The 19,272-nt window shown below is 43.7% G+C and overlaps 1 protein-coding gene across 1 annotated transcript in view; it reads right to left on the bottom strand.

Moving 5' to 3' along the window:
* crim1 (cysteine rich transmembrane BMP regulator 1 (chordin-like)) overlaps positions 1 to 14,445 on the bottom strand; it is a 32,262-nt gene extending 17,817 nt beyond the window's left edge. The window contains exons 1-4 of the mRNA XM_061844238.1: positions 13,661 to 14,445; positions 9,476 to 9,634; positions 9,088 to 9,261; positions 1,454 to 1,696 (exon numbers count right to left, since the gene is read on the bottom strand). Coding sequence (XP_061700222.1) covers positions 1,454 to 1,696; positions 9,088 to 9,261; positions 9,476 to 9,634; positions 13,661 to 13,958 — 874 coding nt within the window. The 5' untranslated portion in view covers positions 13,959 to 14,445. The remainder of the gene's footprint in view (positions 1 to 1,453; positions 1,697 to 9,087; positions 9,262 to 9,475; positions 9,635 to 13,660) is intronic.
* Between the last annotated feature and the right edge of the window lie 4,827 nt (positions 14,446 to 19,272).

Here is a 19,272-nt window from a genome sequence, read left to right as displayed (position 1 = left end):
CACTCTAGTCTCTGGCATGGCCTTGGTCCGATGAGGTTTCTTGTCCATACTAAAGGATCTTTGGAGTATTTCATAATCTTTACTTACAGTAAAACCCTTTATATACATTTTTTTTTTTTAAATGATACACAAGATTCCCGGGTTCACGGAGGCTGTTCGTCACAAAGATTAGGGCTATTATTTTAGAGATTTCAACAGAGATGAGCAGTGACAGCATGTCTTGGTGCCTGTCCTCCTCAATGTCCCCGTCTATTCGACTTTGCGTCACAACGCTCAGGCATGCATGGCTGACAGACAGTAGGGGCTGCACAAAAGGCATCAAGCCTAACGCCCAAAGAGCAGCAGACACTTGTTATCAAAACACTGATCCCATGGCTCCCACGGCTGCCATTCAGCCCCTGCCGGCCTGCCGGACTAGATTACCCTCCCAACTGGCGGAATGGAGCACATAAAAAGCATTCCCATCAATGAACTGTTGAACCTTTTCCCTCTGGACGTGTGACCAGACAGAAAACCTTTGACACTGCACTTCTGTTGAACAAATTCATAGCCTAAGCGCTTTTCTGGTCACTGGGCTTGTTAAGTCCATTAATTCCAGGACATGGCACTCATTTATACATGTGGAAGGGACAGAATGGGAATTTGGTCTGTTGGTAAAACACTGAATATTTGTTGAAAGTGTGGAGTAAACAGAGCACTCGCACAGGTCCCCTCCCAGTCTCACTGATTCTCTCGGGGTCTGAAACATGAAGCATGATTTGGAATTTCAATTCTAGTTTCCAGTGTTGTGATGCAGGGCAAAACAAAAGAGGGAAAGCTGCGCAAACAGCAGGAAAATCTCTGAGGAAGTTACTCAAGGCGCATTGTATTTCCTGGATGAGCATTATAAGAAAAATGTTAATGGCCCACAGAGGGAATTGCTTGACTCATTCATCTTTGTCAGTTCTCTTTAGGTGGCTAAAAGACTGATTAGAGCACTTTTAGTTTAAAGTATGACATCATACCATTCATGTTGCATGATATTTGTTTATTCTCCACGTGCTTGATGATCAAATTATTGCTCTTGGGTTTATCTTGCTGAATACTTTCAAGACTGTATTAGCTCACTACACAAGCTCCATAGAAAGTTTTATACCAAATGCCTCGACTAAAATCCAATATTCCCAGTCAATTATTAAATTATACGTAGACGGAGGATTGTTTTGAACGCAGATGAAACTGTGTATACAACCATGGATCATACAGTTTACTTCAGCGTTACCAATGTAGCTTTTTGTTCGGGGGATCAACCTCTATCTAACCTGCAACTATGTGGTGGTCGGGTGGGGGTGTCATGAAGTGAATAACTGCCTCAGAGAAAGAGATGAATCTCTCACCACCTGTACCATAACCACAACCCCCAGTGGGAGGGCGGTCAGAAGAGTTTGTGTAATGTGCATTTGGGTGGAATCACCTTTCTGACACTCAAAGACATCACAGCAGTCTCCCGGCTGCCCGTTGGCTTTGCTGAGTGGAACAGCACGCTGTCCACTTGGGCAGTGAGGCTGGCGGCAGGCCCCAAAATCACAGGTGCACTGGGGTGGGAGAGAGGGGCAGCAACCAGCAGGAGGTGTGTAACTCTTGGTCAAGACTGAGCCTTTTGGGCACGACGACACCTTGAGAGCAGGACAGGTAACGCTGGCACACCTTAGCTCTTCTGAAATCGACACAAATAAAGACAAGAACATTGATAACATGATGAAGAACACAAAATTTAAATGTCACCTGCAAAATAAATGTGCAAATCGATACAATTCAAGATCTTAATAGATTTATGGGTAAGTTGTAATATTTCATCCAGAATCAATAATGGTGAAGTGGTACATTTGCCTGACTCTGGTCCAGGCAGCGTGAGTTGAGTCCCCACTCCGTGACAGTGTATGGTATCACTCTCTATGTGCCCTGTGACTGACTGGAAACCAGTTCAGAGTATATTCCACCTCTCACCCAAAGTCAGCTGTAATAGGATCCAACTCACTGAAACTCTAAAGAAACTAATACAGAAAGCTAGTTTAGAAAATTTCTTGATGGATGACTATTCATCTAAATCCAGAATTGATGCTGCATGCACCAATACATAATTACAAGATTTGATAGGATAACAATCTTGACAACTTCCATTTCATATTTAAATGGTTGTGGATCAAAATTAGGCTTATTTTGAAGTAGATTTTATTCACATCAAATAACAGATTTCACCAGTTTGGAAATTTAGCCAATGATTTGGTCAGATCCGTACCTTCACAACTATACACAGGAGGTTGGCGACCAAAAGAATTTACGCACAGACAGACCCACTCTGACTAAATGTTAAGAACACAAGAATGTCTTGTGGCTTGCATGTATCGGCACAAATGTGGGGAGTGTTGTCCAACTCACACCTCTTACTCAGTTGAGCGACTCTACAAAGACGCGACTCATATTACGGCTTAAATCCCTAGTTCACGCTGCCATCCAACACAAACCCTGTACACAGTCATTAGATCCCCACTTCAGTCTGTGACAGCTTTATGGCGTCCTGTCAGGGAAACGAGGGCGCTACTTTAGACGTGACAAGGCCCTTGAATAGCCCGTCAAAGGTGTCTCGGATCCCTCCCATCATCATCACAACCCAAACAGTCCCTCAACAGAGCTTTTCTTCTTCTCCATGCTCTGCTTCACTTGGCATGCCTTGGTCTATATGTACACCAGAACTAACATAATAGCTCTGATACCCCTTGTTTGGTGGGAGATGGATGCAGGGCCAAATCTGCAAATCTGGGCAAAGCTGCTTGATGGGGTATATTTTGGAGGCTGTTCAGGAAAAGAAAAGTGAAAGGCCTCTCTGTACAAACATTGTTAGGGAACAGAATCTACCTTACCAAGATTGGATTACCCAAGCAAAGGGACATCACATCTTTTCTGGTTTTCAATGCCACAGTAATGTATACAGCACTGGCAGAGAGTGGGATTGGGAACACAGACTCATGCTCAGTCCTCTAATTGTCACTCAATTCATGAAGCAATTTCACAGATCCGCTCCTGAACGCAGTACATAAACACTTTAAACGGAAACCTGGAATAGCAGCTCAAACAGAGATGCTGAATGAGGAAAGTCTAGTACAGTAATTGCTCATTTCAATCTTTACCCACTTTGTAAAGACCTGAATGTGTCACTAGACAATGCCATTAAAATCGGGATTTTGCTTTAGATATGGGATGTACGTGACAATATTGTCATGCACATACAGTCTTTGGTTTGTGAGAGCGGTTAAACCCCACACGCTCAGACGGTGTGATATTTTATGGAGGTTTTGGCTGCATTTCCATTTCTTAATGAGCTTCCCAGACTCGAGATTGCTCCATCTGTTGGCTCCATAGTGCAACATAACTCTGTCTGAGTCTATGCCTCATCCCTGTTATTTAAAGAACTATCAGAGAAGCCTTCTGAACTTTGCCAACAAAATAGGGCAATAGAAAGGGAGAGTGAGAGAATTTCAAGCCCAGAACTCTGATGACTTTGAACATAGTACCAGAGGCTGTACATCTATCCCCAATAATTCTAACCTAAAGGTCTGCTCTGTGTTGCATTAATGGAGCTTTCGCTAGAATGGGTGCTTATACATGCCCACTGTATTTAGATTAGTGGAATGTAATGAAAGATTAAATTGGGGATTGGGATTATTATTTTTTTTTTTTTTTGGCTTTGATAATTAGACTAGGAGTGTTATGTATCTTTACTGTACCGTTTACTCAGGCACCATGGGAACAGCGAGTACTAACACAAAGCTCTCATTGTAAGTAGTCATAGAAATTTAGAGGAAAGATCGGTCGGTATTCAAGGATTTTTTGGCCCTCGTCCTCTGGTGAAGTTTAATGAACATCTTCTATACGATGATCAGATGAGCACAATGAAGTCCAAGCCCGACTGTTACATATGGTTTCAAGACTGGTTTTGCATATGAAAACCTCGTGCGGTGCTCGGTCATAGAAAATGCTCTAGAATGATCTCTTTCTGCACTGAAAAACACTTTTGATGAGAGAAGGGTGATTACTCTTTCACACTGATAATGGATGCGGTTCGCATTCACTGGGAAAAGCAGCTGTCAGACAAACCATTGTCATTTAAATGAAGTGAATAAATAGATTCCATTTGCAAAACCACCCGTCCTTTGCAGGTCTAATTAATATAATTTTCTGGCTGGCACATTTTCAAACACAACAGGGGATGGGAAAAGTCAACAGCAAATGGATTTTCTGCTGATTGTGCCCTCTCACTGAGGATGGATGGCTCTAATTATACCCAATTTTTGTATTATAATGATGGCTATACTCCAGTTTGCACAGACACAGAATTGATTTGGTATACTTGATTCAGTGTCTCAGCTAAAATCCCATTGGGTGCTTGTGTTTAAAGACATGGTGGCAAAGAGAAATCGAAAACCTTAGGCCAGAACAAAATCTGCAGAATTTAAAAATAAACCTGGCCCCAACTCACAGATATACTTTCGAAGCTGACCTTGAAGGAGTGAGGATAAGAAAATGACTCCATTATCACAGAATGAGCTCTTTTGTCAACAACACGTATTTCTGGCATCTTAGCAGCTCATTGAAGAAATGAAAACATCTCCCTTCTGCATATTTTTTTTCCTGCACTCCCAACCAAGGCACAAGGCAAGCAGTCTTTCCCCAAACCAGAGCGCTTCGGCCAGGCAGAGGAGACTTGTGTTGACAGCCTCCGTTTACTCATGGAAAAAGTGCACAATGCAAGTTCTGTTCACCAACTGACTTTGGAACCAAGTCAGGGGAGAACAAAGCCGTCTCAGTCCAGCTGCCCTCCGTGGGTTTCTGGTCTATCCCAAGATTTTTTAAAGTTGCTCCACAAAGGCTATCTCTAGTGTAAACTGTGGGGGCCTGGCTGTATGCCCGCCAAGACCTTCGGCAGGGAGAGTTGGTATTGTTTTCTGTGTATGTGAGTTAGTGTGGGGCCCACAGAGCAGGATGCTTTGCAGAAACTGAGAAACTGAGACCATGTCCAGAAGCTTGTGGATATGTCGTCGTGTGTATCACCTGCCAGCACAAACCATTGCACATTTTAAAGAGATTGGAATCTTTGTCCATTGGCTGAAGAACTACTAAAAATTGGGTAAAGATGAGGTCCATGGTCCAAGTACTGTTTGCTCCATTTGCTCTGGTTTGGGAAGTCAATGACTGTACTGTTGTAGTCTTTTAGCTTCTTCCATTTGGTGCAACCAAACGGAAGTCGATGCCAAACATAGAAGGAGAAGAGAGCAGGACCACATCTTCTTGCTGGCTGCGCACAAAAAACATGCTGAACCTGACCACCTCCACCAAGCAACCAGTGGTAGTCTTTCTTACCACTAATAGCTTAGCCACAAAGAAACTGAAGCCGAGCAGAATTAACATTGCTTTTACAGCGGCTGAGAGGAGGAAGCTGGGCCATTAATGGGACATGGAGAGACTGGACTTTTGAACGAGTGCGATCCTTTTGAAAAACCACATGGGTTTTCAAAGAAAGAAGCTGTTTTGCTTTAATTTTAGGACACAAACAGCCAGCTAGCTAGGTAGAACTGTCTCACCACTAATACCATGAAACTAATTTGATTCTCAAGAAGCAAAAAAGCATTTTTTAAGACAATAACACTCAATTTATAAAATGGATGGAAGGGTAATATAAAATATGTCGACGGAATACTAGTTTCACACCTGCCTCACAGTCGAGAGGTTGTGAGTTTGAATCTACGTTCAGGCCTGCCTGTGTGGACTTTTCATGTTCATCTGTTTACATATCTTTTCTCCGCTAACTCTGGCTTCCTCCCACATTACAAAAACACACAAGTTAAGTTATTTGAAGAATTATTTATGAAAATGAATGAACCGTTGTCTATTGTGTCCTGCGAAACTAAAGGGGACAAGGTTTATTGAAAATAGATGGGTAGACATTTAATATATAGTTAAAAGTTTGCATGGTTGTACTCTGTTGAGCTACAGGATAGTGGCCAACTGTTAAAAACATTTTATAGTGCTGTTCTACACCACTACAAACTGTATCCAGAGTAGCACAAATAATGTTCATTTCTCTTCTCTTACAGGGTCAAGCAAAAGCGAGCCTTAATATCTTGCAAATTCAGAAATTTTGATAAAGCTATCTATTGTCGCTTAATTGTGCAGGTATCTGTATTCTTGTGGCCAAAATGTATCTTGGTAACGTTATTAAATATGAACAACAAAGTGGGAACTCCCCATTGGGTTGTAGCAGTGTGTTGTTGTATTAGAGTGTATATTTGCTCAAATGCTATCTGCGAGATTGTGATAAGACTATTATTATGTACCACCTATTGTATGACTCCTCTAAACATCGTTTGTGCTTATTCATATCAGCAGGCAAAAAGAGGGGAATTCCTTCCAAATAGCAGTCAGAGGCCTTATCAGGAATTACACAAACTCTCCTTGAGTGTAAAATGACCCGACACCGCTCTTCTAAGCAACGGGCCTGACAGAAAAACCTCATCAAAATGTTTGGCTTCACTCGTGATTTCCTATCTTCCAGTGGCTGCCTGCAGTACCCCCCACCCCCACCCCCACCCCCCCACCACTTATCACATCCTATTTAGTCCCGGACATGAGGGAGTGTCTGCTCAGTATGTTACCTCAGATTAAACATTTGCAGCCACATTACATCAGCGGCTTGCAAACCAGAGGGGAACAAGATTGCGGTGAAAATACAGTATACAAGGTAACAAGGTCACGAGGCGCTGGGAGCAGCAAAGTTGGAATATTATGACAGATCGCTGCAGTGGAATGAAATGAGCAAACGTCTCAAGACTGAAACAAGTTTAAAGAGAAAACATTGTTCATGTCCTGTCACAAGTGCCGCTATATACGGTCTTCCGTAAAATGTCGCGATGGAATCTAAATCTTTGTATTATAAATACAATTAGTATGCAACCCTTTGATGTAATGACAGTTTTATTTCTATTATATTAATATTTGCGCTCGACAGTTGACAGTCTTTGAAAGCAAGATCATTTAATACTTTGTGTTTATCTAGCTATGTACAGGCAGAATGATTTGATGCGCTTCCCCTACAAAGCAGAAGATATAATTAACCTGTGTATGCATTGTAATGTAAAAGATGTTCATTGGCGCAATAAAATTTAGGAACAAACCCCTGCTCTAGGCAACCTGCTACGACAACATTGTACACATTGTACAGTTCCTCTTGTTGAGGGTGACAGGTAAGTTGAAGTATTATCCCATCTGACTTTGGGGGTTTGGCAAGGCCCGGCCCGGTCTGGGTGACAGCCAATTGCCAGGCAGATTGACCGACAGACCAAACAAAGTCCTGGAAAGTGTTTGGAGTTAGTTTTCCTTGGTTGACCAATATTTCTGCCCAATTCCTCTACATTCCTTCATCTTTCAAAGTAGTCAACTGAATGCCATGGTTCCCAAACAAGAATCATTTTTCTGGACTAATCTCATGGAATCAATTGAGCTAATCAATTAAGAAAAAAAAAAAAGAGGCCAAATTTAGAATTCATCTCTTCTTTCATCTAAAAACAATCATGGCCTCATGGAATCAGCCACGGGCTCTCACAAGAGCGAGCAAGCAGATCTCCAACCACGTGGGTCTGTTTTGGCTGTCAGAGGAAGTTCCTCTTGACGGCAGACAAAGGAAAATGTCTGCCTGGGACACAGCAACAGACAAAATTCCGATCACACACAAGACACGTGTATAAACACAGACACACGGCTTCAAACGCAAACCTACAACATACAATGTGAAGCTGCAAGAAAGCACATTTACCTCATAATGAAAGACCATCAACCGTGTTTGTGTGTGCGGTGACAATTTCATAAGCCGCTGAAAAATGTTGTTTACCCATTTCACTGAAACCGTCATCAGTTGATCTTTGGGATATTAACAACCTTAGACAACTGTCTGCACTTCTCTCATTGTCTCTACAGGTTTTAATGATGGTGCTTTTGATCAACATAACTTCCTGGGGAAACAAACACCCACTTAAGATCTATGACCAATGAGTTACAGTTGTTTGGTTTTCACTCTATGTCGCCACTCCACTCCTTAGACCACTTCCGAATGTTTATTGGGCATAAGAAGATTTCCAAGTGGAAATAACCAAACAGCTTCTATTGTAGTCTTGTCTTGCATAAGTCAAGCGTTACACTGCAGGTTTACGTCAACTTTCTCATTTTGTGTCTCTTATGATATATATTTTTTTCTCTTGTCACTCAAGGAGCAGCCACTGACAGTAGCTCATGATCTAAATGAGGAAATCAAAGGCAAGGAACAATTGTAGTTATTGTGGTGGAGTGTTTAGAAAAAGTGGCACAAGTGGAGGAAATTGCACCTTCTTCATAGGATTCTACCTTTAACCTTAGACAAGCAAAAACACGTGAGGGCACGCATTATTGCGTTGATTGCAGTTTTTTTTTTTTTTTGTCTTAACCCATTCATGGGTAGGATGGCAATTTTTTGCCTTATTGAGATAAATAAAAGGAAATCAAGGAAACAACACTTTTTCATTTATGGTTAAGTTATATGATAACTTTACTAATTTATAATCTTGTCCCAAAAATGGTACGCTGCCCGCGAGAGGGTACTTGGGTCTTCTTAGTAGATCATCCCAAAAATCAAAATCAGAATGAGCTTAAAACACTTAAATATTTTGATATACTGAAGGATGTAATGCATGAAAATCATGATGTCCCAAAAATGGGACGCTGCCCACTAATGGATTAATCGGGAAAACCTGATTTCCATGAAACCGTGTGCCGGGGTGGTACGCATTTCTTTGGTGCTTATGTGTAGCATCACGCTTAAGGCCATTCATTGTCATCTACTGCCTCGTACTGTCAGTGCATGCAGCTGACGGCCATCATGTCTCTCCTCAATGTGTGTTGGACAAAAACAAATACAGCAACCTCTTCTCCGACTTCACTACATTGCAGTCTTCATAACACCAACGCTAAATAAGTATACAGCTCCACTGTTGCTTTTGTTTCCAAGCTCAACCTGTAAGTTACCTGCGGCTTCTCGGCACTGGCTAAGGTTGATGAAGGCAAAATGGTGGCTGCAGCTCCGAGACTCGCACACACATCCGTCAGCGGTCAGGTTACATCCAGAGAACATGCAGGCCGGGTCGGACGGTCCCACATACTTCTGCCTGTGTCTTCCCCGGGGCTCTTGGTTCCGACCCTCTGGAGGGACCCCGGCCACAGAGAAGAGGACAACAGTCATCGATGAGTCACAAGAAACCAGAAGTCTTTATGTGTGTGTCATCACTACAATAGCTAAGTAATATTAGTCACATCCGAGCAACATCTGTTGAGGATTAGGACCTCTTAGACTTTTATACTCATGAGGTTTTGTTTTGAAAAGTACTTAAGTGTGAAATGGGAGTGGGTGTCTTACCTGGATGGGCCTTCATACAGGTCTCCAGGTCTTGGTAGGTAAAAGACCCAAGGCAGGTGTGCCTGGCATCACAAACACACTGACCATCGGCTCTGTCGCAGCCCGTCATCAGCGGGCATCGCTCGTCTTCCAGGCCGGCCTCCGGATGTTCCGGAAGCACTGCAGATGAGAGTGGGGTGGACGGTGACACAAAATGTAAGCTTGTCACGAGAAACACTTAAACGATCTATCAATTTTCTGTTTCTGATAGGTTGTAAAGAAGAAGTTCATTTGTCATGTTGTAATCTCCACAAATGTGTCCCATGCGGGAAGATATCAGACTCCATTGTAGCAAAAATGTACAAGTACGTGCTCTAAAACGCAAATGTATAGGATGCAAAAACTAAATCCCCCAAACAAGCCATTACCATTGTGTGTAGTTCCATGCTTAGACTTTACATAATTTACTTGTGGCCCCTCCTGTAAATTGTTAACTATAAAGCGTAACATTTACAAAAGTGCCAAGGTTAATTCTGGGTTGCCCCCCGCCCCTTGTTGTGTCACGCTACTCCAGCCATTGAGCCAATTCGCTAGCTTTTGTTCCACAGCATGGGGCACTCCCAGCAACTTGAATCCCTTCTGCTTCCTAGAAACGCCTCGTCTGTACCGAGGCCATTTGCACCTCACTCATTACACCAGATACTGTTCTTTTGCCAGGCCAGCCTCTGCCACAGAGATGGCACATTGAGGCTAAGCCACACTTGGACCAATCTTCAAAATAGCACAGAGGGAACGACGGAGCCGTTGGCCACATTGCTGAATAACCACCAAAAACTGCGGGATTAAAGAGGGCCCTCACATACACATTAGCCATAGTGTCCCTTTCCTGTGAATGCATGACTAAACACTAGTGCATACAGCAAATTGCCCTTCTTCATAGTTGTCAAAGATCAGCAAGAATGGCAACAGAGTAAACAGGATGAGACAAAGTGTGACACTTTCCCAAGCATGTGGCTTCCATGCCTCATTAGAACCACGTTGAAACAAGATTGGAGTTTATTTTAACTCTCTGGCTTTCTTCTCCCTCCAAAATTGGAACAATGCACACCATTCCGTTATTTGAAATATAGCTTCAATTGTTAAGAATCCTTTTTACTCTTAGTTATAGTAGCATTGGAGTGATCTGAATGATCTTGAAAGTCATTAAATCCAACTGATTGGGATATGCAATCCTAACAATAAAAAAATATCTCCAATGACTCATTGTGACTGTAATGTAAGCATATTTAAAAGCTTTTTTCCCCAAGTTCTGGATGGTTGCCTTGATGATTCCTGAGTGATGACAGATGCAAACGAGCCTCCAAGCGTGTGTGACTGAACAAGGAAGCGGTGTTACCTTTATTTAACCCGAGTTAGTCTGTGCCGTTAATAGCTCTCCCAGGCAGCCAGGAAAAGACGTCTTTTCAATAAACCAAACCCAAAATGCTCTCACTGATTTCCTTTCACCTTGTAATGATCCTCATCAGAAAGTGTTCCACCCCAAGGTTTTCCCGTCACTGGCGGTGTGTTTTCTTATGAAATGGCAGGTACAAAGGTGCACGTCTGTATGCGAGGTTAGTTATATGGCACTTAGAGAAAGGTAGAGAGAGTCCAAACAGTCACTGAAAGACTGGACATTGTTTATACAATGCCTGCCCGACCATAGCCAAGTCAGACCTGGTTATCTGGGATCTGGCCCGGCATGACTCTGGCCAAGGCCCGTGGCTTCATCCCAGGGGGATCCCTCGCTCAGCCACTCAGTCTGCTTGTCTTGGCATCCACAATCGGGATGAGAAAGCTGACCCCTAGAGGCCCTCTGGCTGATAGGGAGCTAAAAAGGAAGTCTTTGAAACATTAGATAATACCAGAGGAAGGGAGAAGTAAAGGCATGTGAAGGCGGCTAGTGAACATCGTGTCCAAGTAAGACAGCCTATGCAAAGTTGAGGAAAGGAAATACTTTGACGCGAGAACCTCTAAACAAATGATTTAACAGTGAAGACAAGATGATTTTCACCTGCCTGACAGGCAGATCACAGATAATTCAAGAGGGTCTGATGGCTTTCCTTTGAAGCGTGTCCTTGTGTACTCAAGACACGGCATGCAAACGGAAGGGGCTACATTTCTTTTACATATTTTGCATATTTAGTCTGCACTCTAAGTAGACAATTTATCTAAAGCACTATTTTACGAGCAACATTTTTCTCAGGCTAATGCCATCATTTCTGTTTATCAGCTCATCAGAAAACATGTAATTGAGGACGTACCCAGTCATTTTTAACACATTTCTTAAAGAGCAGGATTTTGTACTCTAACAGTCAAGATGATGTAAAATAGGAGATTAAAAGAGCATTCTTCTCAAGGAATATGCAAGGCATCACATCTCCACTATAATTTTCTTGTTGTTCCAAACTAACAAAATGTGACCACCCAGAATTCCAGAACACTGCGCAGAAAAGCAAGAGCTCAGAAAGTGGAAACATTTACCCCCTAGTGCTGATTGCAGTCTAATCACTTTAAGACCTTTGGAGCTTGGGGAGGGAAATCTGGGATCAGTCTTCAGATGGCTGCCTACTGTGACCCCTGAAGACACACCGGGAGGTGTTGCTTCACCCCCACCGAGACCCTCTAGCTTCATTCACGAATGTGCGACTGGAGGATCAGCAGCATGCTCTAAAATCCCTGGAGCCACAGGACCAGAGCCACAACTCAATCACATGAGTCATTAGGTCTCCTGGACCATCTAGAGCTACTCATTTGAAGACAAAATGCCCTCCAAACAGCAGCCTAACAAGAGCATGAGGATCAGTCTCCCGACATGGCCTGGGGGTTGAGACCCCTGCTAATTCCCGCGGAACCTTGACTTCGAACACCTTTACAGAGACAATTGAAGGATAAGGTTAAGGGACGCAGACACCCAGTGAGAGCTGTCAGTCCTCTTCAATCTTCCCCACAGGGCTAGACAGACTGCAGGTGGAGGGTCTGTTCCTCGGAGGAAAGTTGTTGCTACGTCATTCATTGTGGATGTGGAGGAACCTGACACCCGGACACACTGCTTTGAAGTTACACGACCAAAGTGACACAAACCGCATACAAAATGAGCACATCCCGTCAATGTTGCAGCTTGGCAATAAAACAAATGCTCCAACTTCCAAATTGCTCCCATGCACAGCTCCTTTAATTCAGTCACATCTCAATTGAAAACCTTGTACGTTTTTCAACAGCAGACTTCGCAGGGCTCGAGTCCCCGTAATTCAATTTGCCAAACACATTGTCATGCTCTGCAGCTGAGAGTGACTCAAGCTTCAAAGAAAAGAAAGTACGAGAAAGGCTGGGAAGCCTGCTTGCAACAAGGAAGAGTCTTTTAGAGCTGTGGAGCCTCTCCAAACTGACAGACAGCGGGCACACACTCACAGTCACCGCAGCCAGGACTAGACTGGCTGATTTAAATATTGTAGGGCACACAATGGGGGCAACAACTACTACAAAAAAGGGCTTCAACACAAGCTAACTTGTGCATCATCCTGCATACTTATTGAATGCCAGTTTGGTTTGTACCATTTCATGGGGCAAAAAGGGAGACCCCTGAAGACCGGCCATTGTCTGGGTGACAGAATATTGTACAACGATAGATATGGTTGTATACCTTGCCTTTTGTCCCTCAAGCTCCAACGCACATTGGACATAGGGTAATTGTTTCACTTCAAAATAAATGTACAGGCAAACTATCAAGGGTTCAAAAGCAACATATTTCAAAACAGGCCTAATCATGCACTTTGTCCAAGGGTGTACATTTAATTTGACAATTCACTAGCATACCCTAAATAACTGGATTCCTATACAACTGTTTGTTACAGTATCAATGGGAAAAGTAAAGCAGCATGAGGATATCACGCTGGGGAAATTGTAGCCCAAAATGTTACGACATTGCACTTTTACAGGAGGGCACATAGGGGTCAATTTCAAGGTAAGCTAAAAGAGGATGGAAATTTGTACTCAAATGTATCTTGAAAGGGGGGACAAGGTACAGGTACAGTAAATTTCCACTTGTTGGTTACAAAAGCAAATGGTAACACATTGTACCCCTCCAGGTTCCCGTGGCCTTGCCTACTGTCGGAAAATTCTAAGCGACATAAAATTGCCACGATAACATGCAAGAACTCCACTCACCTTTACACACTCCAATTTCAGGGATGGTCGCACCACCAGTCGAGTTGAGAGAGGCGCAGGTCAGCCCCAGGGAGCAGTAGCCGAGGCTCCAGTCCGGCCCCCCGCACCGCTCCCACTTCAGGCGTGTGCACTGCTCGCAGCACCCGCATGGATCCTTGGCCACGGTCCGGCCACCGTCGCAACCGTGTGTCGCCCCGGTGGGGCAAGTCCGGAGATGGCACGGCGTGCACTCGTCAGCCTCGAGCACCGGAACCAGACAGAACACAAGCAACAGCAAAACCGACCTCTCGAGGAGCATCTTCAAAAAAAAAAAAAATAAAATAAAATAAAATAAAATTATAAATAAATAAATAAAACCCCCAATAATAATCTAGTCTTGTCAAGATGGTCAAAATGTGAACCAGCCACGCACGCCAAAAGAAAAGTTAGAGTTAAAGTTCACGGTCTGCCGCACGGATTCGGCGGCACCACCATCCAAATAAAAAGATTCTCCAATCTCAATGCAGACCCGCGTCTCCAGAGGCTCATGTCATGTGAAATGCAGGAAAGCTCAAGTTCGGCTCGGACCCGCAGCCGCTGGTGGCTGCCGCTACCGCTGCTGACAGCTTCACACGACCGTGCAGACTGAGACCCAAATTGACACACAGCAGGCATTTAGAAATTAGCGGTGCAGCCCACCCCCTGAATGACGCCGGGACCGACCAGTCACACGCCGCCCCAGGGAAGGGAGGACCGCCGCCCAGGAACCGCTGCGTCTTTCTTGCGCAATGATGCACGTTTACACTGAACAAGAACTTTCAATGAACTCATGAAGTGTCAAATGAAGAAGGTGCAAAGGGGGCTATATACTTGCACACGCTACTTATTTAAAAAGTTCTGTTATTCCCCCCACCAAAAGATGCTGGTTAAAGCAAAAAGTACTGATTCAACTTCTTTATTTAAGCACATTTTTAAAAAATAATATAAAATAGTACAAAAACCTCGAAATTATTTTATGTACGTCAATCAATATACAATAGCCGTCTTGATAACTTGGCACAATGGGGAAAATATGTAGTTGCCTTCTATTATTAACTTGGCCTGTACTCATACTGGAAGGGGGAAAAAACACTGAGCATAATACTGATGATAATGACAAAACAAACACACCTTAGCTGTGTGTGTTTTCAGGTCACACAAAATAGTTTGGTTGCCACAAGCTTGTTGTTCTGATGCTGGCACAAGACAACACAAATGCCACAAATCATTCTTAGAGCCACCATCAGACAATTTTCTTCAATAAAGTCATGATGGGGAATGACTTGCTTCTTCGAATCAGTCATATCGGCTCCATGTCACTGCTATCAAAGTTATATTCCGCCGTCTTTATAACTTCCATCCATCCATTTTCTTCGCTGCTTATCCTCACAAGGGTCACGGGGAGTGCTGGTGCCTATCCCAGCTGTGAAATATATTAGCTCAATAGAATAAGGTGAGATTTAGTTATTTAATTGAATTATTCTCTACCATATGAGTGTTAGCATGTATGCCTCAGTGTTTGCATTTCGGAGTTCGGCTGCTGTTCTCCCAGGCGTCCTCGCACATTGCTAAAAACGAGCACCCTCGGTTTCTTGGCGGCTTTAAATTGTCATTAGGTGTGGATCTAAGTGTGAATGGCGTAAATATGTGCCCTGGCATTAGTGTAGCTTGTGCCAAAAGTCAGCTGGGATAGGTTCCAGCTCACCTGTGACCCAGATAAGTACAAGTGCTATAGAGAAAGGGTGTGTGGAGTTTTATTGTTGACAGTCTGAAGAGTGAGGTTAGGGGGTTTTGGAATTGTGTTATGTTCCTGTGCCGTACCTCTCCGAAGAACACCACAGAAATGGCAAAGAGAAAAACTGGCCATTTACTGCGCCGTACAGCCAATTTTAAACCTTGTAATGCTTGCAATCCTCTTCACCGGGAAGATAACATTCTTACTACAAATGTTCTCGTACGTTCTCAATTTGCAAAGTCAAGTGTACCAGAGTAAAACAATTGACGCTCAACCCAAGTGACCAGCCGCTGTACACGTAAAGATACAGTAGAATATACCGAACTACCTACTCTGATATTCTAGCCTCCATCCCTTGTCACCAACCGCCAAATTATTCTTCGTCTGTATGCCACAACAAAGCCATCAATCTGTCAGCGCTGAGCAGTCAAATATGGCAGACACTATCAGGACCTTATCATTCCTCGGCGTTGGCTTTTGTGCGGCGCCATCAAGAGCTTATTTGTGTTTATTGTTGTCCGATTGTGTATGCAGGTGGCTTTGGCACGGTTAAAGGTCGCGGGGTGTTTGTTGATGCTGTGTTTGTGTGCTCACATGGGCAGATGGGCGGGGCACATCTGGAGGTTCATTGACCCTGTGCCGCCTACATTGAAGACAAAAACAGAACAATAACAAAGACATCAAAGCTCACACAAACACAAGTGATTTTTTTTAATGATTTTCTAAACTGCTGAACCATGTGTTTGGCGAGGGACTTATTTTGGAGACCTAAGGTTCGAGCTTAACGTTTCAATATGTGATAATATTGGAGGGTGTTGTGTGCATCACGTTTAGTAACGTGTGACTGGTAACGAAACAAAAAAAATATCTATACATACATATATTGAACGTGTCACTGATGGTGTAGTGGTACACACGCCTTCCGTTGGTACAGGGAGCGTGGGATCAATTCCCGCTCAGTCATGGTGTCGACATCTACCCTGCGACTGCCTGGCGACTAGTTCAGGGTGTAGTCTGCCTTTTGCCCGAAGCTAGGTGGGATAGGCTCCAGCTTTCCTGCAACCCTTGTGAGGATAAGCAGCTTGAATAATGACATGACATATATATTGAATTCAATCTGTAATGTCATTTCAGATCAGTGTTCACAGACAACTGCGTGGAGTCATCGTCTCAACGCAAACCCAACATCCAGGCAATCTGGGCCGATGTGTGGATCATCAGTCCCTTTACGACACAACCTCACGCTTGTCTTCTGGTTCTCCCTCCCTCCTCTTCTCCCTTGCACCCCTCCTGAAAGCTCTTGTCACTTCAGCCGGCGGGCCTCTGATGGTTGACAACACGTCGCATGTGGAACTTGGAGAGCCTCCATTTCCTACGACATATGGAGATTGCAGCCTGACCACGCTGACCTATTTGCCTGGGCGAAGGGGGCCGGCTGGCTAGTGTAAGAGGCCCTTCATGCTGCTATCATAGGCCAGGGGTTTATGTTTAGCAAACAGAAAGGTCACGGCACTGCTTGTTCCCCTTTTCCCTCTTACTACCCTTCCGATTCGATGTAAAACGTTTCTTGTACAGAGCCAAGACAACAATATGATTGAAAGTTAATTAGCATCTGTTTGACAGGCCTCTCCAACACTAGCGTGGTCATCAGACTGGAGCGAGGAGTTCGAAGCGGGGAAAGGTGGGGTCAAGCGGGACGTTGGCATATTCTGAATAACGGTAGTGTGCACGTGCTAATGATGTTGTGAGTCAGACAACCCTGGGAAAACTAAAGCAGTGTGAGGGCGCCAGGTTCACGCTCACTGCCGATGAGCTCCCCTGTGTGTTGAACGTGATCCAGCCTTGTGAAAACAGCTTCAGGTGGTCGGCGTTCACGGCTCCATCTGATGGAGATTAGGCGACCCCACGCCTCCTTTTTCCCCGTCTTGGCCCCGTCGCAACCGACTGGAGAGTCACAGTACACCCCGATGGCGTGGAGGCGTCACGGTGGTGTCGAGGAGGCGTTTCAGGGTGTGGATGATGGGGTGTTGTCGGACTCACTGGCAGCAGCGTGGTGACACTTGGCTCAGTGCGGAGGGAACTATGACGTGTTGAGGGCATGTTAAGTGGGCAGTGTGCACCACACCTGATTACATCTGTCAGGGTTGACTCAACAAGCATCGCAGCCTGTGGCGGTCAGAAGGGGCCCCAGCATGGATTTGAGGGCCTGTGAAGAAAAAAAAAAAAAATCTTACTTTGCACTCTTCCATCGCTAGCCATTCATCAATTTTCTATCTTGCTTGTCCCCATTAGTGTGACAGGTGAGCTCGCGTATATCGCAGCTGACTGGAGTGGTCGTCGACCGATGACGGAGCGTATACAGTGGATCTAAAAGTCGACACACCCCTGTTTGAATGTTAGGTTTTTGTGGTGACTAAGATCATTTTCAAAAATTGTCCACCATTAATGTGACCTATATGAGATCACTGTTAGTGCAAAACATTCAGTCTTCTGCTAGAAGAAAAAAATATGTAAGAGACTACAAGAACATCAGAAAATTATCCATCCATTTTCTTTGCCGCTTATCCTCACAAGGGTTGCGGGTTTGCTGCAACCTATCCCAGCTGTCAAAAGGTAAGAGGCACGGTACACCCTGAACTGGTTGCAAGCCAATCGCAGGGCACATAGAGACTAACAGCCACACTCACAATCACAGCGAGGGACAACTTAGAGTGTCCAAATAATGTTACATGTTTTTGGGATGTGGGAGGAAACTGGAGTGCCCAGTGTGAGTGTGAGAAAACCCACTCAGGCATGGGGAGAACATGCAAACTCCATACAGACGAGGACAGGATCAAACCCTGGACCTCAAAACTGTGAGGCCAACACTTTACAGCTGTTCCACCATGCCACCCATCAGAAAATTATATGGGGTTAATCAGAAATGCTTTAAATGGTGGAAGCGTTATGCCCATTTCCATTTAAAATAACTTTAAATGGGCGGCACGGTGGATCAGCTGGTAAAGCGTTAGCCTCACAGTTCTGAGGACCTGGATTCAATCCGTTCGGTCACAAATGGTGGAAGAAATTCAGGAATTTGGTATCTTGGTCTCATTTTGACAATCTGACATTTGAAGAGGGGAATGTAGACTTTTTGAATCCACTGCATAAACAAATTCACGCCTATGAGGACTGCCTGGAGAGTACATGTCCAGTTCACTGTACTGTACGCTTCTTTAGAGAAAAATTAATCGGAAAAAGAAGAAAAATGTAGAAAAACAGGGCACAAAAAATACCCAGAAAAACAGACATAAATAGTCAGAAAAACAGAGCCGTCAAAAAAGTACACGGAAAAATCTAAAAAATATTATTGTTGTTTATAAAATTATTAATAATTAATCATTATTTATTAAATGTATTTTAAAACTTCAATTAAAAGAAGTTTTCATATAGCGAAAAACTGCAGCTCAGTGAGCATCTAAAGGATTAACAGCAGAAGTATGTTTTTGTTTGGCTGTTTTGTGATGAGTGACATCCACAACAAATTCCGTTCAAAGTTTTTACTCTAATAAAGCATTTTGTGAGAAAACGTTGACTCTGACAATCAAGGAAAAGAAACAAAGAAGCAGAACCATAAATGTTTTTTTTTTTTTTTTAATGTTATTACCACATCAGGTCCCCAGCTGTCTTCTTCCCTCTCACAGCATCCAAAGGCCAGAACCTCACATCTCAGACTTTCAATCAGACCCAAATGAGACTGCTGGGTAGGACAGATGATTTGTGATCTGTGAATTGGTTTCTGTCAACACTGAGAACGATTAAAATGGAACCATAAAGCAGGTCGTCTACTAAATCAATACGTGAACCAAAAACAAATGAC

The sequence above is a fragment of the Syngnathoides biaculeatus genome, chromosome 15 (genome assembly GCF_019802595.1).
Source record: "Syngnathoides biaculeatus isolate LvHL_M chromosome 15, ASM1980259v1, whole genome shotgun sequence".
NCBI classification, from domain to species: Eukaryota; Metazoa; Chordata; class Actinopteri; order Syngnathiformes; family Syngnathidae; genus Syngnathoides; species Syngnathoides biaculeatus.
The sequence above is the reverse complement of the archived record's forward strand: the minus strand, read 5'-3'. Positions and strand labels throughout refer to the sequence as shown.